Source organism: Coregonus lavaretus, assembly GCF_964263955.1.
Source record: "Coregonus lavaretus genome assembly, chromosome: 4".
Classification (NCBI taxonomy): domain Eukaryota; kingdom Metazoa; phylum Chordata; class Actinopteri; order Salmoniformes; family Salmonidae; genus Coregonus; species Coregonus lavaretus.
Genome location: NC_139991.1, coordinates 11,685,484 through 11,711,984, shown reverse-complemented (window position 1 = coordinate 11,711,984; position 26,501 = coordinate 11,685,484). Strand labels below are relative to the sequence as shown.

Sequence of the window (26,501 nt, the reverse complement as noted above, 5' to 3'; positions counted from 1 at the left end):
GGGCCATGTGTGTGCCATTCAGAGGGTGAATGGGCAAGACAAAAGATTTATGTGCCTTTGAACGGGGTATGGTAGTAGGTGCCAGTTTCACCGGTTTGTGTCAAGAACTGCAATGCTGCTGGGTTCAACAGTTTCCCGTGTGTTTCAAGAGTGGTCCACCACCCAAAAGACATCCAGCCAACTTGACACAACTGTGGGAAGCATTGAAGTCAGCATGGGCCAGCATCTCTGTGGAACGCTTTCGACACCTTGTGGAGTCCATGCCCAGACGAATTGAGGCTGTTCTGAGGGAAAAGGGGAAGGTGTTCCTAATGTTTGGTACATTTTTTTTTTTTTTTTTGGTTGGCGTGGTTACAGGTGGTCTGTGGTTGTGAGGCCAGTTGGACGTACTACCAAATTCTCCAAAACGACGTTGGTGGCGGCTTATGGTAGAGAAATGAACATTCAATTATCTGGCAGTAGATCTGGTGGACATTGCTGCAGTCAGCATGTCAATTGTCGTCCCCTCAAAACTTGAGATATCTGTGGCATTGTGTTGTGTGACAAAACTGCCCATTTTAGAGTGGCCTTTATGTCCCCAGCACAAGGTGCGCCTGTGTAATGATCATGCTGTTTAATCAGCTTCTTGATATGCCACCTGTCAGATGGATGGATTATCTTGGCAAAGGAGAAATACTCACTGACAGGGATGTAAACAAATTTGTGCAAAACATTTTAGAGAAATAAGCTTTATCTGCATATGGAACATTTCTGGGATCTTTTATTTCAGCTCATGGAACCAACACTTTACATGTTGCGTTTATATTTTTGTTCAGTATAGTATTATTTTCTCCTTACGGTGTTTGATCATATCTTGATTTCCAGTCTAAACCCGCTGACCAAATACAAATTATGACCAATGGTGGTGACTTTTTGAATCCATAGATGTTTTTCTCTATATCCATATAATTAGGTAACTTCGTAATTTGGAAATATATTTTTATGGAATTAGGGTGAAGAAAGATGTCCCTGGTTTAACACTTAGGGACATTTCCTCTCTAGGCTAGAATAGAAAACACTGCCACATAGGGCCTACCTGTTAAGGACTTTAACAACAACTCATGTACTATATAAGATGTGAAAAATAGACAGGTTCTTCCTTATACTAACAATGAATAGAGAATAAAACAAAAGTCACGGACATCATGCATTATTTGTAAAATACATTTAATCCCTTAATACTTGGGCAACAAAACCAAACCAAAATCTAAAACAGAAGAGAAAGGGCACAGATTTGAGCGGCAGTGGGCTATTGAGTCTGTCACTACATAGTGTATAGTGTTTTTACAGTAGGGCAGTGACATAGATACTAAAGAGAGACACTCTTTTGCTGGCGTTGTTCTTTCACCTTTGTGTTGTACAGCATATACAGCCATGTTGCTAATCTCCCCAACCTTTAGTTAGTAACTCAACTGATTTCTCAGTCCAGCACACTGCCACTGAAGCCGACACCCATTTTTCTTTTGACAACGTACCAGACAAAATATCACAATGAAAGGCATAGCTACATTGTCTTTACATGGTCATTAGTACAATAATATATAGCTGTACATGTTACAAGACACTTATATCAGCATAGGCATTATGTGTTAACAAGACTAGGTTTTGGTTGGCTTAGAAAGCCATACAGTATATTATGTAGGACTACACAAATGATGATGGAGTGAGTATGTGTGAGTGTTTAAGTGCTCATGTGTGTATATAGGTAAATGTTAAGGGCCTGGTTCCACTTCAATCCCTAGACCCTACCCCTTCAGTGTTCACAGATCTGAAAGGACTGGATGGGTGTAGATAATAGGGTGATAGCTCCACCTAGCCCTCCAATGTACCAGATTCAAATCTGTGAACTCTGAAGGGAAGCTGAAGATCGAAATGGAACCGGCCGAGAAGTGCTTTGTAGTTGAGCAGGCCTCCATAATCACAGTGGAGCAAGAATGTATGACAAGAGCTCCCCCTGGCTTTGGAACCATAGCCATTGAATACCATGAAGCGTCACAACAGGCCTGCCCCCTAGTGGTGGGTTGGTCCGAGACAGTAATGGACTTCCAGACACACAAACACAACCTCTCACAACTGCATGGTCAGTCGTATTATACAGTATCATCATACAGCACAGATACAACATTGTCCGGCAAGTCCCAGCATAATAAGACGTTTGACTGTCAGAGTATAACAAGCAGGCATAAAAATGATTCTTTGAAAATAAACTAGGTTAGTCTGAATGGCTGAAGAGGTGACATTTCTTATTTTGTTCTTAAATAATTTTTTTCAGTTTATGGCACCTGGTATTCCCAGGTGGTCTCCCATCCCAGTACTAACCAGGCCCGACCCTGAACAGGCGTGGTATGGCCACAAGCGTATTTTTTACCCCGTATTAGGTCCCTTGGCTCATAATAATAATAATAATATGCCATTTAGCAGACGCTTTTATCCAAAGCGACTTACAGTCATGCGTGCATAAATGTAATGTGTATGGGTGGTCCCGGGGATCGAACCCACTACCTTGGCATTACAAGCACCGTGCTCTACCAGCTGAGCTACAGAGGACCACATCTCTGCAACGGGTTCGGGAGAGGCGAAGGTTGAGTCATGCGTCCTCCGAAACATGACCCGCCTGGCTGCCTACTTCTTAACCCAGATGTCAGCCGCACCAATGTGTCGGAGGAAACGCTGTTCGACTGATGACTGTAGTCAGCTTGCAGGCGCCCGGACCGTTCACAAGGAGTTGTTAGAGCACGATGAGCCAAGGAAAGCCCCACCAGCCAAACCTTCCCCTACCCCGGACGGCACTGGGCCAATTATGCGTTGTCTTATAGGGCTCCCAGTCCCGGCCGGTTGTGACAGTCTGGGATCGAACCCCAGGCTGTAGTGGCGCCTCAGCACTGCAGTGCAGTGCGTTTGACCGCTGCGCCAGCCCAGGACCCTAAGAGGTGAGATTTCTGTAGGTATGCATAGTACACAGCAATAGGTTAAGGACAGGACATTCAATGTAGTTTTACAGGAACAAGGTGTTGTTGGGAAGGATGGGACATTCCACTCATAAGGCTTGGAGGCATGGGGTCTCTTTATGGCGTAGATTGCTAGTTGTTATGAAAGCACAGGGGAAACTATCACCTCTATTATCTTGGTTTTAAACGGGATAGTAAAATCAATAGTATCCATTCACTGTTTCTTAGTGGTTGTTCTCTCTGGAGAAAACTCAGGCAGACAAGCAGTTAGTGCAGAAAATTCTGGGGAGAAGGGATTCAATACAATATCCATGCTTGACAGTCATAAAGCACTGCAAATATATACAGTTTATACATATTCATTTGAAAAGAGATTGATAAACCAACAGAATACAATGTTTTGGACTCCAGCAAAGTAGAAATACTTCACAATTAACACAAAATAATTCCAGCATCTGTACTCGTGTGTGTGTGTGTGTGTGTGTGTGTGTGTGTGTGTGTGTGTGTGTGCGTGTGTGTGTGTGTGTAAATGCTATGCCAATGTAAACCTCAACATTTTGTACAGACTAACATTAGTCAAAATATTGAACAGCTATCTGTGACTGACAAGAATAGTTGGTACTGTATTATCAAAAACTGTGTGAGAAGATGCATTTTTTATCTTGTACAACTGACAAAATTGGCAAGCAACTATTTGAGGAAGTGACAGGCTATAAAAACCAAATAAAGGAAGATAAATATTTTCCTTCAGTCATTGGCTAGTGTCTCCAGAGGTCACTAGCCCTTGCTCCTTCCCCCTGGACTTTAGTACACCGGGCTGTTGCGGATCCCACAGCACAGGACCATGCTAAAGGTCATCTCAAAGATCTGACAGGAGAGAGAACAAAGACATGAGAGGGGCATTATGGGTCTCTTCATAGAGAGGGGCATTATGGGTCTCTTTAAAGAGAGGCCAAGGATCCCATATCTTCTATGAGCTACACTTCCACACAAGCTACATTCTCTCTTTCATGATACTCACCATAATAATAGCAACTATCAGGGCAGCGATACCAATCAGGTAAACCTTCTCATTAAAGAGCTCCTTGATTTTCACATGACAGTCCTGTCAAAACAAACAAAATAACACACTTCAGTCGAACTTGTACCTTGTGGTTTATGTACTGTATAACCAACATTATGTATTGTCCTCATAGTTGGCCTTAGAGTACTTACTGAAGTGGAAGCGGAGACTGTCTTGGGGCAGATGTCTGTCAAACCTTGGGTGAATAACGTAGTGAACGGGTTGCTGATGCCCCTACCACAGCAATCCAACTAAAATAAAAAGGCACGTGTTAGTGGAGTTGTATTAGTGAGATGTGTCTTTCTGTGTTTGGATGTTGATATGAGATTAACTTTGCCGTGTGTTTGAAATCAGCTTACAAGCGAGTTTGGGACAGTTATGCTTTTAGTTTTAGCTTGACTTACTGTCTCATGGAAGACCTTCAGCACAGCAGCGGCAGCCTGTTTCTTGTCCTGGTCTGTTAAAGTGTTTGCTAGAGAGTTGTCATACACATTGTCGTAGAAGGTAATCAGCTCTTTGGAAATCTGCAACCAAAAGGACAGGATGTGTCTGGTCAGAGTATGACAGATATGGAACTCTGAAGGTGATAACTGAATGTAGTTATTCCCCCTCAGTGACTTTGTCATGATCACATTAGAGCTACACTATCACATTATCAAATGGCTTTTAACTCTATCGTGTTGTACTGTATGCTACGCTGTGTGTTTAAACATACATTTTGTTTTTGTGTGTGTATGTGTGCAATGTGTTTCTGTGTGTAAGATCAGAGTTAGTATGTGTCCTCACCGAATCTTTGTGCATGAATCCAAAGATTCCAGCTGCCACCTCACAAGCGAACAGGATCACCAAGCAGGCAAAGAACTGGAGGAAAACAAAGACATTCATTCAGTGGCCAATTTAGGGGATAGCTGGGAATGGGCTGGCTAGACCACATACAAGTGACTCTTTGCTGCATGGTGTTCTGTATGACTCACTGTTCCAAGAAGACACTGAGACTCCTGAATGGCACCATAGCAGCCGAGGAACCCGACAACCATCATCACCGCGCCAACAGCGATCAGGATGTGAACACCTAAAATAGAGAGGGAGAGAGAATAAACAAAGACAACTGGGTCAATAGTCAATATTCTGCAGAACATTGCTAGTGTGTCTACACCTTTGTGATGAGTGCAATCATCTTAACTACCACCAGGTGGCATGAGTTTGTGTTATTTATTTGGTTTAGCACAGGGGTGTCAAACGTCCGGCCCGCGGGCCGGATCAGGCCCGCAAACGGGTTTAATCCGGCCCGCGAGATGATAAAAAAATATATAATAATAATATTGTAAAGTATAAAAATGCGCTGCAATTTTTCAATAAAATAAACTGCTGTTCCAATTGCGTCCACTGGATGGCGCAATAGCAATTGTGTTAAGCAAGCAAACTGTTTATACCGGGGCAGAGCAAGTAGGTCAAGCACGTGCAGCCAATGAGCTACTTTGTTTTGCCCGCAATATTTATTACGGCTTCTACTTTTAACATTATGTGCTTTGGCACCCTCATTGCCCCAATATGTCTCTGTCAAAAAATAGAAAAGTGGACGCAGAGTGCAGAGTGTTCCAAGAAAAATGGTCACCCTATTTATTCATGGATTTGAATGGGAAAGCTGTATGTTTGGTGTGTTCAGAGCATGTTGCAGTGCTGAAAGAATATAACCTTCGTCGCCACTATGTGAGTCTTCATGCCGACAAATATGACAACTTTCAAGGACAGCGGAGATGAGAGAAGGTGAATGAACTGTTGGCGGGTCTGAAGAAACAGCAGTCTGTGTTTACTCACAGCCGAGACATCAGTGACGCTGCAGTGAAAGCTAGCTACCTAATAATAATAATAATAATAATAATAATAATATGCCATTTAGCAGACGCTTTTATCCAAAGCGACTTACAGTCATGCGTGCATACATTTTTGTGTATGGGTGGTCCCGGGGATCGAACCCACTACCTTGGCGTTACAAGCGCCGTGCTCTACCAGCTGAGCTACAGAGGACCACCTCATTGCTAATGAAATCGCAGTGGCTTCAAAACCATTTAGTGAGGGTGAATTTGTAAAAACATGCATGATGAAGGCAGCGGAGATTGTGTGCCCTGAAAAGCGGCAGGCTTTTGCAAATATCAGCCTGACAAGAAACACAGTTGCAGATAGGATTTCCGATCTTTCAGTGGATTTGGACAGCCAGTTGAAGCAAAAAGTAAAGTCATTTATTGCGTTTTCGGTTGCAATTGATGAAAGCACGGACATTACAGATGTTGCACAACTGGCCATTTTCATCCGCGGAGTTGATGACACATTGACCGTCACCGAGGAGTTTGTGGAGTTGGTGCCGATGACAGATACAACGACAGCAGCTGATATTTTTACCGCACTCATCGGCGCGCTGGACAGGGTCGGCGTGGACTGGTCCCGCGCTGTCAGCCTGGCTACAGATGGTGCAGAGCACCTGAATAACTTGAACAAACAGCTGCAAGGGCGCAACAAAGTTGTCACGCAGTATTATGACAGCATATGTTCTTTCAAGTTGAAGCTGTCATTGTGGGAGACGCAACTTGCCGGTGGTGATGCAGCTCACTTCCCCTGTCTGAAAAATGTGTGCGCGACCCAACATGTGGCAGACATGAAGCGGTTCAAAGATAAAATAACGGGACTGTTACGGGAGTTTGAGCAACGCTTTCAGATTTATGTTTATATGTTTTTATGTTGATGTGCTATTGTTTTTAATATATTTTATTTTATTTGTATATTTAACCTATTCTTGACTCTGTGGTTCTTGCACTTGTTTGGGGAACAGGATTTCATTATTTTTATCTACATTTCTGCCTGAGAAATGACACCCTGATATAGTTCTGTGATCTGTGAAACAGTTCTGTTAATCACTGAGACATTGTGTGTTTGTGTGTTCTTTGTCCTCAGAACTTTCAAATAACTTGAGGTGTTTTATGATTAATAGTGATGTTGTGCTTTTGGACACTGTCCTCAGGCTCCAGCTTTATGTTTATATGTTTTTATGTTGATGTGCTATTGTTTTTAATTGATTTTATTTTATTTGTATATTTAACCTATTCTTGACTCTGTGGTTCTTGCACTTGTTTGGGGAACAGGATTTCATTATTTTTTATCTACATTTCTGCCTGAGAAATGACACCCTGATATAGTTCTGTGATCTGTGAAACAGTTCTGTTAATCACTGAGGCATTGTGTGTTTGTGTGTTCTTTTTCTTTAGAATTTTCAAATAAACTTGACGTGTTTTATGATTAATAGTGATGTTGTGCTTGTACTATTTTGGACACACTGTCCTCAGGCTCCAGCTTTATGTTGTATGTTGATCGTATTAAAACAAAGAAAACAATCTGAAGTTGTTGTTTTTAAGTTATATATACCATGATTTTTCCGGTCCGGCCCACTTGGGAATAGATTTTCCTCCATGTGGCCCCTGAGCTAACATGAGTTTGACACCCCTGGTTTAGCATGTTCTTCTTCTGCCTAAATATGGGAACTTTGCAGTTATAAACACAAGGTGCTTGGCTCACAATCCAATGCAATAAGCATTCACGTCTCATGTCAAGAAGCATCCACATATTGTAGATAAATGTTATTCTTATGAAGAACATATGGCATAAGAATTGTGGAGAATGCAGGAGTGGGGAAGGATATTTTGTTTTCAGTTGACAGGTTTACAATATATCAAAGTCGCCTCTCGCTAGGTAGTGCAATGTTTTGTTTTTACAGCTCCTTGGTGTGGTCAGAATTCATTAGCCCCTCCCATCATGCCTTGTTTTCATCTATCAGACCCTCAGACAGGGCTAGCATGGTAACCATGGAAACCCAGGGTAGCTCTACTGACCTTGGTGTGCAGGACTGATTTCACCCATAAATTCAATCATAAAACCTGCTCTTAGAAATAGTCCAACTAGGCATAAGGCCATATAATGCCTAGCGCCTCACACTGAGTGTCAATCAGGGGGTTTAGGTGATATTAGATGGGCAGTTTTCATTATCTTTTGTTCTGACCCACCATTCGTCTTTCTTCCCCTCTCTTCATGTGACCTCATTATTAAACTTTAGCATGCCCCCCCACACTGCAGAAGTGTTCCTGTGGTCCAGAGCAACAGTTGCCTGAGCCACTGCTTCCCAAGGCACTTAACATGAATGTTCACTGCCATTTCCGTGACGACAGCCCTGAAGTTTTGACGGGACAGTAGCTCAGAGAAGATAGGGCTGGTGTGAGGTGAGCTGTGTGGTGAATCTGTGTGGTACCCATTTATCGGCTGAACAGTGAATGCAGACCGGGGTTGAAATTGCTCACTAACCACAGATGATATGTTCATTTTTAGCTCAAGAAATATATTTATTTATGCTTTAGTTTACAGGCCCTCTTTCCCTTTCTTCAACCTTTATATGTCTCAGATAAATTAGATTCATGGGGGCTTTATGCAAAGTATTACGGTACCAATTTTGATAAACCAACTTGGGTAAAAACACATCCTTTGTCTTGCTTGAGACACTATACTGGGCTTTTAGTAGGGGTACTGAATGCCACTGTCTCATATGAGGATTTGTTTTATCTCTCCCTCTCCCCATCCATCATCCTTAAGACCTCCACCCACGCCCCACAGACTACACTCCCATTCCATCCCTCTACTCAGTCCTTGATAGATACAGGGAGGGGCCTGGTCACGATTTGGGTTAATGTTATTTTGTCCTGCATAATGTAATCACAAAGCTTATTGGATTCTCATCCTCTGGTCCTGTATGTCCTCCCATCCCCCATCCCCTCCTATTCCACTGAAGGGACATAGACGGCCAGGACAGCACCTCTCTCCTGCCTGCTCGCCTGGCTCATTTAGAAATCGATGGCTTGGAGGCTGACCAAGTGCTCCTTCAATTTCCTTGATTGTGGCTGTGCGGCGGGGGGAATTGAATCACGGATGGGGAGCTTTTTACGAGTGCTGCTCAGCCATCCCTTACCATGACATCATCGGAATAAAACAGGGGCATGACCGGCATGTTTAGCAGTGGGTCGATGCAGTATCACACCCTTCTCTCTCTCTCTCTCTCTCTCTCTCTTCCTTCCTTCCTTCCTTCCTTCCTTCCTTCCTTCCTTTCACCACTTGTTTGAGCTACAGTATATCCATCCGTTCCTGCATTTGACCAATCTATGCGTTATCAACAATTTATTTCCTTTAATTTTATCTTAGTTTTTGTCTGTATACAAGTTCAAAAAATGTTGCTCTGAGAGTCAACTGGTTGGTTAAAATAGCAGACTAGACTGGAGGCCTCAGTTAGGTAATCCAAGCAGCCTCAGAGGAAACTCAACATTTGTATCTTTGTGACCCAGGTGCTTTCTGTGGTGAGCAGCAAACCAACATTTGTATCTTTGTGACCCAGGTGCTTCCTGTGGTGAGCAGCAAACCAACATTTTTCCTATGTGAAGCGGTGGCAATGATGACACACGGTAGCTGTCTAGTTTTCTTATGACCAACGTTTAAATCATCCGTCCTGCCCACTTGTGTACTAGTGAGAACATGGTTGCTACCATATGACATCATTGGATACCACTAGATTGAACAGAGCCTACAAAGTCTTTCCATTGGGAAAAAAAGGGCATTTCAACCAAACTAGATGTTTTTATTATTACCAAACAATGTATGTTAGAACACAAATAATGTGTATAATAACACAAATATGTGAAATACTGTAGACTTTGATCTGAGGTAAATAGTATTTCTGCTGGTTGATTAATCAGGAGGTTCCAAACATCAGAGCCCCTGATGTAACCTTCTACTCTGACCTCACTCACAGTGGATGAATGGTGACCTACACTCTTAGACAAAAAGGTGCTATCTTGAACCTAAAAGGGTTCTTCGGCTGTCCCCATAGGGGAACCCTTTGAAGAACCCTTTTGGTTCCGGGTAGAACCCTTTTGGGTTCCATGTTGAACCTTTTCCACAGAGGGTTCTACATGGAACCCAAAAGGGGTTCTCCTGTAGGGATGGCCGAAGAACCCTTTTGAAACCCTTTTTATAGGCAACGGAAGAACATTCTGAAAACTGCACTTTGTCAAGTACTGTATGTGTTAAATCCTTCAGGTAAAGATAGAGAATACAAGATGCTTCAAATGGAACTTCTGTTTATTTGAAACACATACATTGTTCTTGGGTGCACGACCAAGGATATACAGTACAATGGATTTCCACTGCGTCATCACCGGTCATTGCTTGTACGGAAATGATATGAGAAACACAGGGAGAAGTGCTGACCACACCCAGGTCATCTAGAAAAAGGATGAATCCTGACCTCATTGTGTTTCAGTTGTTTTATTCAAACTATTATCGGTTTCTCTGGAGGATACACTTTCTTTATGTGTAATAAACACTATAACCTAACCTTGGAGTTAGATTCCAATGTACACTACATAGGCCAGTTACCAACAATTGTGTTTTTAAGTTGAAATTGAATTCAATATGCCACAGACTACATTCTAAACTTAATAGGTACGGGTGTGATGTGAATTACCGTACTGTTCCGCTACCTCGTACAAACCGAAATGCCACTGCTTATGTCACTATTTGAAATGTGTCTTTGGCTATGGAAAAACATGTAGAGGCTGTACCAGGCTGTGTACATGAAAACTGATACAGCACTGTGGTACTGGATAGTCCAGTACTATCCAGAAAAGGTGTGTGTGTCCATGTGTGTGCATGCCTGTGAACGGTAATGCAGCTGTTAGTCTCATTAAATCCCGGGGCAGGCAGCTGGCTCTGAGCCAGGGGGGATAGACCCTTGAGTGAGAGGAAACATAAGGTCCAACACCAGCTCTGGAACCAGTGCAGTCTATGACATCAGGTTCTCCACACCACGCTGCTACAGTGCCCAGTCTATGGGCCAGGAGAGAGAGATGTGCTGTGTGGGGCCTATCACAGAAGGAGAAGGTATAGGCATGAGGGAAAGAAATAGAAAAGAGAAGAGAGAGAAAAGAGAGGAGGAGGATACCAGAGAAAGAGAGAGAGATGAACAGAGCAAGAGAAAAACAAGAGGATTGAGATGAGGATAGAGAGAGTGGTAGGGAGGTGGAGAGAGGCAAACCAAGAAGGATATCGGAGAGAGGAGTGACAATTAAAACAAAGGAAGGAGGGAGAGAAAAGAAAGGACAGAGAGAGGTAGACAGAGCTGAAGAGGAGGAGGGAGAGACAGTGTAACACAGACGTTAAACACAAACAGATGGGGACAAAGCTGAACTTCAGTGGAAAGTAACGGGCTAGAGGGGAAACTTTCTCAAGAAGAGGGTGGGACAGTATGAGGGAGGAGAGGGGGAGACTGGCGAGGATTTTTTTCCTTTCGTTTAGAAAAAATGCAACAAGGACCATGCTTTATGTAACGGGCAGGCTGTGAGTATTACGTTTTTTTGTGCTGTGTGTACGTTAAAGTCCCTCTCCTGTTCCATTTGTTTTTGCATGTTTTAAACAAGCGAGTAAATTGTTGAAGGACATACAAACCCAGTTACTGAAAAACAACCACAGTCCCTTGGTTTCTCTTAATCAACTTTGAAGTGGCTGGAGAGAAGAAATGTTAAAATAATGCCCTGAAAACATCCAAAACAACATTGGAAATCCCCTGAGGATGGATTGTGCTCCATTTGGCTACTGTTTATTAGATCTGCATGGACCTTGTGCTTCTTTAGCCTAATCAAGGCTAAATGGCTGTAGTTTCCTCTACTGCAAGTTCACTTCCCCCTTTACTCCATTTGACCTCCTTCCTTATATCTGTTTACCTTTCTGACCTGCATTCATGAATGATAGAATGAATGACTGATAACAAGGAAGATTATTCATGAAGCCAACACTGAATGCAGAATTGGAACATTGCAGCTTGTGAAAGTTGAGGGTAGAGAGAGGACATTTATGAAGGAAGTTGACCTCACAAGGAAGGAATTTCATGTGGAGTATACAAAAGGGCTGACAAGTTTGAGCCCCTGAGTAGCAGAGCAAATCCCTCGCTGATGTTAGTAACCTCAACCAAGTCACACAACCACGGCCAACTACACAGTAACTGACAGTGAAGTGTGAACACAACCACGGCCAACTACACAGTATCTGACAGTGAAGTGTGAACACACCCACGGCCAACTACACAGTATCTGACAGTGAAGTGTGAACACAACCACGGCCAACTACACAGTATCTGACAGTGAAGTGTGAGTGATGCCATACGAGACCTGAACATGACAGAGGAGTCTGGGGGTCATTTAGTGGATCGCCAGCTTTTTGAGACACGCCGAGTCCGGACTCTGGAAGCAGCTCAGTATTGCATAAACCATCCAGGCTCCATTACTGTTCTATAATATCTCTACCTAAGGACATTATCTAGAGGAAGTGGTAGGGAGAGGTATGAGTGGGAGTGTACATTTAGACTCCTGGGACAGGGGTGGCGCTAATAAACATCTTCTGGCATCTTCTCCCCTCATGGGTGGGCCTTTACTGGAATCTATCAGGAGAAAAGTGGACATAGTACCGGGGGTTTACTCTCACTGAGAGTATTTAAATGGGCCAGTAGAATTACCCTCTTACCTCTGTCCAACCTCACAACGCACGAGAGGAACCTGAGTACCACCCAAGTCCTGGCAAAATTACATGAAATGTAACTGTGGTTTTATTGGTTGTAGTTCATGTAAAATGTATTCACACTTATTTAAATTTATGATCCGCTCTCGTTCTCTGTCCCTCAATATGGTTTAATAATAATAATAATATGCCATTTAGCAGACGCTTTTATCCAAAGCGACTTACAGTCATGCGTGCATACATTTTTGTGTTTGATTGTGTAATGTAAGGAAATGTTGGTTATTTTGGTAATGTGGTTATATGTCAAAGGCAATGTCTATGTTTGTCTTTTCCTGTGAGGCTGGGTTCCTCTGTGACTTCCTGTGCTTGCAACAGAGGTTTTTGCTCTCAGCAATACAGTGCTGTGTGTTGTGGTGAGGCACCCAGTTCCATCTGAACATAACCAGACTTTGTCTCATAAAACATTTATACTTTGGTGGTCCTCTGTAGCTCAGCTGGTAGAGCACGGCGCTTGTAACGCCAAGGTAGTGGGTTCGATCCCCGGGACCACCCATACACAAAAAATGTATGCACGCATGACTGTAAGTCGCTTTGGATAAAAGCGTCTGCTAAATGGCATATTATTATTTTTATTATTATTATTATTATTATTATTATTATTATTATTATATTATTATACTTTGGACCAGAATCGTTCAAACTAGCAAACATCATACATTGGATCTGTTCTCACTCTGACAACTCCCTTAACTTTCCCAATCACTAGCTGGGCAAGGTGGTTTCAGAACACAGAGCTACTATTTCAAAAGTTCCAATGAATCAACCAATACAATATCACCAATTACCAAGCTATGACAAGCATGATGAAAAATCCTTAGTGAGTCCTTACTTATTTTCCAATGTATAACATTTCTACAATATATGTCCAATATCAAGATGCAGTTCTACAGTAGCAAGGCCGCAGTACTTCCTACTGCTACTCCCACAAAGCAGATCAATAGCCTCATGATATCCCCTAGCACAGAGGTGGGCAAACTACAGCCCATTCAATCAGGCCACTCTTGAACGTCTAGATAGAAAATATATAGAAATTGGGGCCTCCCGGGTGGGGCAGCGGTCTAAGGCACTGCATCACAGTGCTAGAGGCGTCACAACAGACCCGGGTTCAATCCCGGGCTGTATCACAACCAGCCGTGATCGGGAGTCCCATAGGGCGGCGCACAATTGGCCCAGCGTCATCCGGGTTAGGGGAGGGTTTGGCCAGGGGGGCTTTACTTGGCTCATCGCGCTCTAGCGACTCCTTGTGGCGGGCCAGACGCATGCAGGCTGACCTCAGTAGTCAGGTGAACGGTGTTTCCTCCGACACATTGGTGCGGCTGGCTTCCGGGTTAAGCAGGTGGGTGTTAAGAAGCGTGGTTTCGGAGGACGCATAACTCAACATTCGCCTCCCGAGCCTGTTGGGGAGTTGCAGCGATGAGACAAGATCGAAATTGGGGAGAAAAAGGGAGCAATATATATATATACATATACACTACCGGTCAAATGTTTTAGAACACCTACTCATTCAAGGGTTTTTCTTTATTTTTTACTATTTTCTACATTGTAGAATAATAGTGAAGACATTAAAACTAGTAACCAAAAAAGTGTTAAACAAGAAGGAAATAAATTCCACAAATTAACTTTTAACAAGGCACACCTGTTAATTGAATGCCAAGAGTGTGCAAAGCTGTCATCAAGGTAAAGGTTGGGTATTTGAAGAATCTCAAGTATAAAATATATTTTGATATGTTTAACACTTGTTTGGTTACTACATGATTCCATATGTGTTATTTCATAGTTTTGATGTCTTCACTATTATTCTACAATGTAGAAAACATTAAAGATAAAGAAAAACCCTTGACTGAATATGTGTTCTAAAACTTTTGACTGGTAGTGTACAGTGGGGAAAAAAAGTATTTAGTCAGCCACCAATTGTGCAAGTTCTCCCACTTAAAAAGATGAGAGAGGCCTGTAATTTTCATCATAGGTACACGTCAACTATGACAGACAAAATTAGAAAAAAAAATCCAGAAAATTACATTGTAGGATTTTTTATGAATTGATTTGCAAATTATGGTGGAAAATAAGTATTTGGTCAATAACAAAAGTTTCTCAATACATTGTTATATACCCTTTGTTGGCAATGACACAGGTCAAACGTTTTCTGTAAGTCTTCACAAGGTTTTCACACACTGTTGCTGGTATTTTGGCCCATTCCTCCATGCAGATCTCCTCTAGTGCAGTGATGTTTTGGGGCTGTCGCTGGGCAACACGGACTTTCAACTCCCTCCAAAGATTTTCTATGGGGTTGAGATCTGGATACTGGCTAGGCCACTCCAGGACCTTGAAATGCTTCTTACGAAGCCACTCCTTCATTGCCTGGGCAGTGTGTTTGGGATCATTGTCATGCTGAAAGACCCAGCCACGTTTCATCTTCAATGCCCTTGCTGATGGAAGGAGGTTTTCACTCAAAATCTCACGATACATGGCCCCATTCATTCTTTCCTTTACACGGATCAGTCGTCATGGTCCCTTTGCAGAAAAACAGCCCCAAAGCATGATGTTTCCACCCCCATGCTTCACAGTAGGTATGGTGTTCTTTGGATGCAACTCAGCATTCTTTGTTCTCCAAACACGACGAGTTGAGTTTTTACCAAAAAGTTATATTTTGGTTTCATCTGACCATATGACATTCTCCCAATCCTCTTCTGGATCATCCAAATGCACTCTAGCAAACTTCAGACGGGCCTGGACATGTACTAGCTTAAGCAGGGGGACACGTCTGGCACTGCAGGATTTCAGTCCCTGGCGGCGTAGTGTGTTAATGATGGTAGGCTTTGTTACTTTGGTCCCAGCTCTCTGCAGGTCATTCACTAGGTCCCCCCGTGTGGTTCTGGGATTTTTGCTCACCGTTCTTGTGATCATTTTGACCCCACGGGGTGAGATCTTGCGTGGAGTCCCAGATCGAGGGAGATTATCAGTGGTCTTGTATGTCTTCCATTTCCTAATAATTGCTCCCACAGTTGATTTCTTCAAACCAAGCTGCTTACCTATTGCAGATTCAGTCTTCCCAGCCTGGTGCAGGGCTACAATTTTGTTTCTGGTGTCCTTTGACAGCTCTTTGGTCTTGGCCATAGTGGAGTTTGGAGTGTGACTGTTTGAGGTTGTGGACAGGTGTCTTTTATACTGATAACAAGTTCAAACAGGTGCCATTAATACAGGTAACGAGTGGAGGACAGAGGAGCATCTTAAAGAAGAAGTTACAGGTCTGTGAGAGCCAGAAATCTTGCTTGTTTGTAGGTGACCAAATACTTATTTTCCACCATAATTTGCAAATAAATTCATTAAAAATCCTACAATGTGATTTTCTGGAGAAAAAAAATCTCAATTTGTCTGTCATAGTTGACGTGTACCTATGATGAAAATTACAGGCCTCTCTCATCTTTTTAAGTGAGAGAACTTGCACAATTGGTGGCTGACTAAATACTTTTTTCCCCCACTGTATATAGAAATTATAATGGGCCTATATATTTTCAAATAACTGCCCTTGTTCTGGGCCGCAAATTAATTTTGACAAACAAATCGGTAAAGAAATCTAATCTGTACGGCACTCTGTTGAATTTCGAAATACCAATGTGGCCCTCGAGACAAAAAGTTTGCCCACCTTTGCCACAGCAGGTATTGCTATCATGGCTGAGCAGCCCCTTCAGCTGTCAACCCGGCCATCGATGGCCACCCACTGGCCTGGGACAAAGGGGGCTGTGTCCATGGAGCCCCATGAGGTCATGGGTCAAGGCCTGCCCAGGCCATTACAGTGGAACTTCCCATCACCATCCCTTCTATTACAACTTCACAGGCTATGTCCCAAATGGCACCCTATTCCTTTTATAGGGAATTACTTATGGGCCCTGACCAAAAGTAGTGCACTATGTAGGGAGTATGGTGCCATTTACCTACCAACTACCTCAACTAGCCAGTGCCCCCGCACATTGACTCTGCACCGGTACCCCCCTGTATATATAGCCTCCCTACTGTTATTTTATTTTACTTCTGCTCTTTTTTTCTCAACACTTTTTTGTTGTTGTTTTATTTTACTTTTTTATTAAAAATAAATGCACTGTTGGTTAAGGGTTGTAAGTAAGCATTTCACTGTAATGCCTGCACCTGTTGTATTCGGCGCATGTGGCCAATAAAATTTGATTTGATTTGGGACACATCCACAGTCTCTGGGACTGTGAGAAACACACAAAATGGATGCTGATAATGAGTGTGAGCGACCTACTAGTCTCACTTCCACTAGCAATATTGTACTACTTACAATCACTTCACACACTTGCACTTCCCACAAGAAGAATCCCATAAACACTTTTAAATTTAAGCACAAAGTCAGTGGGGTAATGCCCCCCTCTAACAGACTATTTCGGGATATTTTAATGAGTTTTCACTTTACTGGAATTGCTTAATTGTTGAGACCGTCACATTCAAAGATTTGAAGTTTGTCTTACATTTGAAGCTATGCCTTGTTATGACAGGGAATGTACAATCTTGTAGATGATTGTCATGGATTATAATGGCATACATTATACAGTTAGATATAATAATAATAATAATAATAATAATAATAATATGTCATTTAGCAGACGCTTTTATCCAAAGCGACTTACAGTCATCACTTGAGTAAGATAAAAGATTAGCCTGCTAACGTCTGTGTTAATAACCTCTGGTTAATCATGACAGGTGAATGGCCACAGTCATAAAATGGAGAGCTTTTGTCTCTTATAAATCAAAAACAATTAACCTTGTGTAAAAATGCACAAACTCTACAAAAGGGTGTGGACACAACGCTGTGCGTATCATTGTTTTAATCACAACAATGACTTAGAAAAAGTGGTTTGACTGATTTTATGTCATAACCTTAGGAAAGAGAGAATGTGATGACAACAATCAATTGCTCCCTTTCCTGTTGTTTTAAAGAAATGCCTCTTACAGAACTTGGTTTCTAAGAGCCACAGGATTTCCATTAGGTTGGAAATATAATCATGGTCAGCATTATGCTAAGATTCCTTTAAGAACAGGGAGGGAAGAGGACCCAGAGAGAGAAAGAGGCCTAGTGAGAGACAAGGAGTAGTGGGGGGGCGAGACTGGAGAATATCAAAGTTGACATAATACTGAAACTGAAAACCTGATGCACTTGGTGTCTGGAATCATTGTCATGGTCAGAAAAACAGACAGTTGAGACTCTCTGGAGAATTGGCCAAGCCTCCAAAACAGGAAAACATGTCCAAGCCTTTATTTAGGCTAAAAATGATGTTTAAAGTTTTCAGAATAAAAAATGTGTGTACGCCCAGCAACAGTTTCTCAACAGAGATACAGCATAAACACGGCTATGGCTGCTTCTATTTGAATTCCACCCATAATGTTACATGGGTATGACTAATGCAGGATGTGGTGATGATGAGGTGATGATGCGGTGGTGTCGGGGAATGTTTATTATAGCTTGTCTGTTGTGACACTTGAACAATTGGGGTTAGAGTGCTGTGACCCTTGTTTAGGGTGCTGTTTGTCCAGTTGTTACCAATTACCTATGTCAGACAGAAATAAAGACCTCAGCTATAGAACACTTGGTCATGGCCCATAACACCCAGCTGCTAACTAAGAATAATAAGTTTACCAGAAGGGATCTCCCTTTTTAGTGCAATGGAAAAATCCCTGGCAACCTCAGTCCAGCATACATACATAGTGGACTGCCACAATCAAGAAATTCTGAGGTATAAACCCAATACTACTGTAACAGTACTTGTACTAAACAAAACTACCAAAATACCTTACGGTACTATCCCTGTAAATGTTTGGTAGATACTTCCAGTTTCAGAATAAGACTTGTGTATGTGTGGGTAGTAGTTGTCTAAACAAAGATATTGGATAAACATTGCACTGCTCTCTGGGAAAACGTGTTTCTCGCTCAACATCTGAGCAACATAGGCTACATTCTTCCTGATAATACAGGGGACTTTTCATTCTGTAAACCCCTTCATTAAAAGGTTAACTGAGGGAATTTAGAATTCCTCACTGATGGCATTCATTTTTCCAAAACGAAGCCACACCCCTGGGGATATCACAGTTTTGATTTAAAATAATAATAATCACATTGCCCTGTCTTTGAGAGTAAGTGATTTTGACAGAGATCAAAAGAATCACTATTTTGAATCCTTTAATTAAACAGTCATAATTTGAATCTTTAAGTTACTCTAAAGGAACTCCCATTACGTTTGTCACACTTTGACCATACTGGTAGAGAAGTAGAATCTGCCATTTTAGAAGACCCTGAGGGATCAGTGGAGCATACTGTTTGTTCTGCTTAACCTTGTCCCTGAGCACTCCAGAGGAGTACAACTACACAATGGACAAGGTGTCAAATAGAGAGAACCCAGCTCACAACACCATGTTTATGGCACATCAATAAATGTTTATAACACACATATTCACCATGTTAAATGCATGCTACAGTATAGTATGTAGACAAGGAGGGAGAGTGTTAAAGTACTTACTGTTTAAGAAGGTGGTTGGTGCTTGTTGGCCGTCAAACTTCAACTCTAGCAGGCTGCTGGTGTGGCCGTCATGTCGAAGCCATAGTGCCACGCCCAGGACCACACCTCCTGCGAGCTGGACAGAAGAGAGAGAATGAGAAAATTGGAAGGGTTAGACACATGCACTCACATAGAATAACCATAATTAATTTAGCTTGCAAACTTCGCTTTGAAACCTTCTTTTGTTAGGTGTAGCAAATAGAACTTCAGTGTTGTTCATGTTCTTTGCAGACTGAACATTGTCACTTCCACCACTTTCTTCTCTAAAGCAACAGTGACTCTGCCTAACCTCCCTGCCAAAGTAGGGGTCAATGGTGGAATCCCTGTGACTCCACTTTACCTAAACTGACTGAACTTTATTCAGCCCAGGTTTCTATTTCAGCAGTGTCTGGTTTCTCCCTGAATTTGGATGAACAGTGAAGAGTGTTTTCTACCATAGCCTCCATTTTGGCTCTGAAAATGGGGGTCTTCTTGGCCCCGTCTAGTACCTCTCCAGAAACAGCACAGAGCTGAACATAGAAGGAGAGACGAGGTGGGGAAAGTGAAGCCTTATTCAAAGAGTCATTTCTGCATTAATTTTTGTTTCTATTCAGCAGTATAGCAGCTGGGGTTCGCCAGGAGTGGATTGGTGTTGACAGATCTTTACGGTTGTTATTAGGAAGGGGAGTGTTGGTGCTTAGGTAATTAATCTACACAGCACCGGTTCTGCCGCAGTCCCAACAAACACAGGCAGCACAGCTCTGGCTAAGGAATGTCCAGACAAGTGGAGGACAAAGGAGGCCCTGGCCACCCACCCACAACCCCAGTGTCCTCTTAGCCCCTGCCCTTACTTATGCTATAACAGCACAGCCACATCTGCTAACAGCTGCATAACAACACAGAACACTTGAAGAGATCACATTCTACAGAGACCATTCCACCTTCTCTGATGGTGGGGTGGTGGCTGTAATGCTTCAGATGAAGAGATCTTTCACTAAGGCTTCCTGTACCTGGAGTCAGTGTCTCTACAAGCTGCTACTGTACCTCTGCCCTGCAATTGGTAAAATCCAAAAGGTTTATTAGGTTAGTGAAATGTAATATATTTTAGTCATTTAGCAGACGCTCTTATCCAGAGCGACTTACAGTTAGTGAGTGCATACATAATTTTTTATACTGGCCCCCCATGGGAATCGAACCCACAACCTTGGCGTTGCAAACGCCATGCTCTACCAACTGAGCTACATCCCTGCCGGCCATTCCCTCCCCTACCCTGGACCAATTGTGCGCCGCCCCATGGGTCTCCCGGTCGCGGCCGGCTACGACAGAGCCTGGATTTGAACCAGGATCTCTAGTGGCACAGCTAGCACTGCGATGCAGTGCCTTAGACCACTGCGCCATATCTTCACAGCAGGAATATGTTTAGACTTAACCTTAGCTGTATAATAATCATGGTCCCTCTGGTTGAGTCTTAAGTTCATGGAGACTATCAGACATTCTGACTGAAAATAGCCTCCCCTACCCAGCCTCTCTGCTCTTCTCTCCTCCACATCTCCCTCAGCAAGGTCCATTCCACTGCTGAGGCTCGCTGCTGCCTGGCAACCAGATCAACACTGCAGCCTGCCAAAGGGTGAGGCCCCTGAACGGTTGCATTCTGGAGGAGCCAAGAGAGACGTCTGCACAGTCGTCTCTTTTGGGATTTCTGTAATTTGGACATGAATATACTGTGTCTAGTATTTGAGACAGACACAGGCCCCCGAGACACAGTATAGTGTACATAAATTACATTAATATGATACTGTACTGTATCATACAATGTTTAATATAAGCTTCTTATAAACTTTTTTTTTTCACAAATGGAAAGAGTCCATAATTATTTCCAAATTCTATATTGAGGCCTAATGGTCCCATAATATATAAAGTTGCATACAAATTCCTTACTGTTGCTAGGGGAAAAACTATGAATAAGAGCAGTGGGGAGAAATGAAGTCCAGTGACTGGGAAGGCATGCCAGTTCTCTGCAGCTTTATTGCCACCCTCCTCTTTCAGGAGTCTTCCCTCACCCCTGTCAGCTGTTGATGTTCCCAGTATTGGCAAAGGGCCGCTCTGATGTCTACTGTAGACACATTATGACTCCCCTCCCTCCTTCCTTCCCTCCACCTACCCAACCCTCCCTCCCTCCCTCAATAAGTCATCCCTCACATCTCTTTTCCTTTGACTTTCCAATAGGCTGGCCTGGGAGCAACCTGCAGAGACAGGTGGCAGCATGGGTAAAATAAGGGAGGTTGCATTTGTCAGTGCACAGTCATTAGTTTGCTTCCACGCTAGGGGGTCTCATTGAAGAAGGGAACTTTGGACTCCTTTTCCTACCAGGACACCAAAGCCCTATGAGGGCAACAGAGATATTTCACTGTGTTTTATTCTCTGTGTGGTTGCTGCGGCAAGATTCCACTGTAGGATGTTAAACTGTTTGGAAAGTATTCCATAGTTCTATCCCAAGTACAGTGTTTTTTTCCATGGCCTCCTCCCATCCATGTACTGATCAAGTCCAGATCTACTTAGAGTTGGCTTTATAGGCTACAAAAAAGATGTCACCACAGACAACAGTCACTATCCACTAACATAATTATTAGGTAACTAAATGTTTATACAATATTGTTACTATAGTAATTACAATGATACGACACAGGTGTGAATGCAAATCCAATCCATTATTATTCATATTATCAAAGTGGTACGAGGCCAACCATGTGACTAGCAAGTGAGTCTTGTGAAAATCTCTGGGAGACCAACCAACCATATCAATATATTAACCCTATCAGGTGAACTTAAACATATCATTTCCATGCTAGCTAAAAAGTCAAATTCACAGAAAAAAAATAACAATACACCAAAACAGCTACTATCTTCAAGTACACATCACAAACTGCTTATCTCACTTCGTACTTCCATCAACTCTTGCCTAAGAATGAGCATTTTCAGCATGTTCACAGAGTTCGAGAGTTGAATGTGTCACTTCTCTGTGTAAGGATATACAGTACATGCTCTTCCTATACTATGACTGGCAACCACAACATAGTATACCTCAGTGCCAGTACCCCACTGTGTGTTTCCCCTTTGCTGTATTATGACTGTATCCTGATAGTACAGCACTACATGCCTTGCTGCTATCTGTCTGGGACAAGATAACATACCACGTTACCTCCCTAGCACCTCAGCTCTTTTTACTAGTTTTTTCTAGTGAGAGGGCTATTTCTGCCACATGCCTTGTGTGCAGGGGGATGTAGAATGCTTGGCGCGCTGCTGCTGGTGGTGGGGATGGCTCAAATGCAGAAGCCACAGTTCTTGTAAACCACGGGTCAGCCACTGGCCCCTTTCCACTCAACATTTTTTACATTTTACATTTTAGTCATTTAGCAGATGCTCTTATCCAGAGCGACTTACAGTTAGACTCTGATTTATGTTCTGAGAGGCCCATGAGTCTTGTCCTTAGAATGTGGGTGTAGAAGACGACATTGCCTGGCATTGTTTAAATCGGAATTGTATTTGATATATCTCAATGACTTGTTGTCCCGGCTCAAGAGGCAATCCACAGGAATGAACAAAGTGATTGAAATGTTTTCATGTGAAAGGATGTGTTCAAACTAAAGGTAATTAGCTAGATCTTTCTTTATTTTTTCTGCTTGTTCTTGATGTGATTTGCCACCTGTTCAACATATGCAAAATGGCAAGGGTAGCAACCCCTAATCAGAAAAATATTTACAATGACAGCCTTGGGATTCATTATCCTGGAATGGATGATATACATTTCCAGTCTAATGGATATGGTCATTGAGCAAGCAAGACCCTGACACATCAATCCATGCAATCATGAATCTTAAAATGAGTAGATCTCAGTCTCCACAGATGACTGCTATGCCACACCCCAGCCCCTAATACAACTGATCCTTCCCAACCTTCTTCATGACTGAGCCAATACTCACAATGTATTTTACTCCCACATTGACAACCCACATGCACAAGTGCGGGTCTTGGCACTGTCAATAATTTCTCAAGTGCAGTGCCCTCACCTAACCTGGGGTCACCTAAAGTAGCCTTGGGGATATATTTACAACAATCATCCAGAGGTCTACCAATACATTTCTTTCTGATTGTTGCGGTTCTACTCACGCTCTTAAGAATACTTCCGCCTTATCATCAATCATGAATAACATATCCCTATAATAAAAATAGACATCTTAAGACAGAAGAATATATCTGTCTGCTGACTATATCTATATGTTTAAGACTATATCTATACATTTGGATATAACATGTTGTAATAGACTAATTTAAAAAAGTGAATGGTTCACATAGGGACATAAAATGACTAAGGAACATTTCACTTCCACTAAGGATGGTGTGACAATCTGTTGGCTTTTGCAAAGTTAGCCTAAATGTTTGTGGTATTTTAGCCAAAGTTTCCATCCACCCCAATGATTCTTCCACCATCACAAAACTTCCCCAATGAATCACAGGGGCAAAGTCATTTCAGGGGATTTACACAACTTCACGATTAAAAGGCCTCTTTTATAAAACATTTAAAAAAGTCCCGAACTTAATCAAGTTCATTGGAGGCAAAAACACACCTGAAAATTAGGGGTGTATGTATGAGATTACTTAGGGACAACATCGAGGTATTCCAATCTAAACAATGACTGAAATGGGATCTGTAATCGATATCGGACCACAATCTATGCACCGGAATACACACTATGTTCTTAGTTCCTGCACAATCATATTCTGGTCAATCATATTCTGCACTCGGTTATTATTTCTATCATTATTTTAGTTGGCAACATCATTTCAATCTTCACATATCGTAACGGTCTGTTCCGCATGCGGTCAATAGAATATGGCTGCTCTTGTACGGCTATTCCCGATAAATAAACGCACCCCATATCGCCATATGGCAAGCATAGGCTACAAGTCTAGGCCTATTCAAAAACAAAACAGCTATTTTTATTTTATTTGAATAAAAATATAAAAATAAACAATAAATTATCGACTGAAAATGGCATATAAATAAGCCTACTACATCGGAATCTACAGGCCTATTTGGGTTCCCCAGATCGTATACCTATTTGGCAACAACGAAAAATACAAAATAAAAGACGTAACTCTTTTCAGCGGGAAGAGGGGGAGGTTACTGCCCCTACAGATAAACAACCAAATGCTTGGCCATTTAAAAGCGTATATTACAAGAAATAAATCTCACCCAGAAGATGAAGTTGAAGAAGAAAAGCAAGTATTTGATACATTTAGTGCAGCCTTCGACTCCCATGGTTGAAGTTTTCAGATCCCTTTCGGTGGTGAGGTGACCGGCAAGAGACACTAGGCCAGGCGGTTGTTGAATGAAAATAATCCGATGTTTTTAGCCGCTAGACTCTTTGTCGAGGTCGACGCAAATAGGCAACACCCAAATTCTCCCCCGCCCTTTAAAAACTAGGTGGAAGAGACTCGCACTGCTTTCCAACAAGATATGTAGGATACGCAATTCTTTCGCGAGACCCCGCCTCAGTTGTTTTAATTCTCCTCTCCCCTTGCACAAATCGAACAATATTGTTGTACAACGGTGCCGCCTACAGAGGAAGTGGTGCATGGCAGCTGAGGAGGCTATGCCAATGGGGCCCAGTGGGTGAGTTTGTGGCCGCTATTATACAATCATTGTTAGGCCTACTACAAGACCGTGAGTGTGCATAGAGTCAACTTTCTTTTCTTCCATAGGTTTATATGTGACTGGGGCTCCAGGTATCATGGCATCAAATTGTTGGAGTCTGCGTTGTGCTCAGTTTTCCATGTTAGTAGGCTAACTAGTTTAAGGTGTAGCCATTCACTTAGGCCTATAGAGAGGGCTACAGGCTGCTGTATCATATGGAGTGATATAGTTATTGACATCCTGACAGGACAGGTTAGCTCTGAGATGGAGGTGGAAGGTCAATTACTGAGGCCTTTATAGTGCATGCATTTTTCATGGCTCATTCAAAGACCCAAACAGAGTCTTTACATTTGAATAGCCATTTGAAGTTGGAAGACTTCCAGAATATGGTAATTCATCAATTGTGATTCTTTGGGGAGCTATACCTCACAGTCACACCACATGTCTAGAAATCACCACCAAATATATATAGGATATATAGCGCAGATCTAGCATAGAAGTATTTCAGCATGCAATAGGCCTAGGCTACTTGAATATACAGTATGTTATAAAGACACAATGACAACAAAGATCATAAGTAAAGTAGTAATACAAGCTTAGATTTGGGGATAGAGTAAGGCAGTCATACTAGCACATAGGCATTTATAAATTACAATTTGGGTATATATATTTTGAAATTACATTTAATTGTGCTTTCTGCTGTCCATGTATTGCTGTTTTGTGTCCACTGGGTGTCAGCACTGTATTATACAGTGAGGGGGAAAAGTATTTGATCCCCTGCTGATTTTGTACGTTTGCCCCCTTGTGGCCCCCGTAAATGCGGAGTCTGAAATAATTATTAGACAGTGGCAAAGTGAAACACTAAAGTAACCCAACACATTTTCTAGTGGGACTCCTTTAGGCGGAACATAACAGTATCGTACCACATGGCATTGATCCGATCTGTAATAGACTATGGCAGTATAGCATATGGTTTGGCAGCCCGGACCTTACTGGAAAGGATAGATGTCATACAGGGGCAAGGACTCTGAATATGTAGTGGGGTGTTTCGGACGTCCCCAGTGGCTGCATTACAGGTGGAGATGGGGGATATGCCATTGCAGATTAGGAGACAGCAGCTGGCAATGAATTATTGGGTCAACCTACAAGGACATGGGGTGTCTCATCCTGCGAAAGGGATTTTACAGGCATGCTGGGAACATGAGCGAAGACAGAACACAAGCTTTGGGTGGGTGGGTAATACCCAGGCGAAGGAGATGGGACTGTATGGAAGGGAGTTTAGTCCAACGGTAGTTATTCCTGTAAATCCACCATGGCTACTCCCACCTCCAGTCGTTGATCTAGAAGTGTTGGAGAGACTACAGAAAGATAGGAAGGGTGTTGATCCAGCTTATTTCCTTAAGAGACGTCTGGAAACTGTGTATCAGGATTTTGTGGCCATTTACACAGATGGTTCAAAAGATCCAAGGACAGGATGTACTGGGTCAGCATTTGTAGTACAGGAACGTGGGGTGGAAGTCAGGAAACGTATTACAGATCATCTGGCTGTTTAT

At 42.5% G+C, this 26,501-nt stretch overlaps 1 protein-coding gene across 1 annotated transcript; it reads right to left on the bottom strand.

Annotated features, from left to right (window-relative positions):
- Nucleotides 1-1,187: 1,187 nt before the first annotated feature.
- On the bottom strand, nucleotides 1,188-24,661 carry LOC311128141 (CD81 antigen-like). The gene is made up of 8 exons (XM_084160122.1): nucleotides 24,508-24,661; nucleotides 19,236-19,350; nucleotides 5,025-5,122; nucleotides 4,837-4,911; nucleotides 4,455-4,574; nucleotides 4,203-4,301; nucleotides 4,009-4,092; nucleotides 1,188-3,854 (listed from the first exon to the last, which is right to left on the bottom strand). The coding sequence occupies exons 1-8, from the start codon at nucleotides 24,571-24,573 to the stop codon at nucleotides 3,792-3,794; spliced, it is 720 nt and encodes a 239-aa protein (XP_084016248.1). The 5' UTR covers nucleotides 24,574-24,661; the 3' UTR covers nucleotides 1,188-3,791.
- Between the last annotated feature and the right edge of the window lie 1,840 nt (nucleotides 24,662-26,501).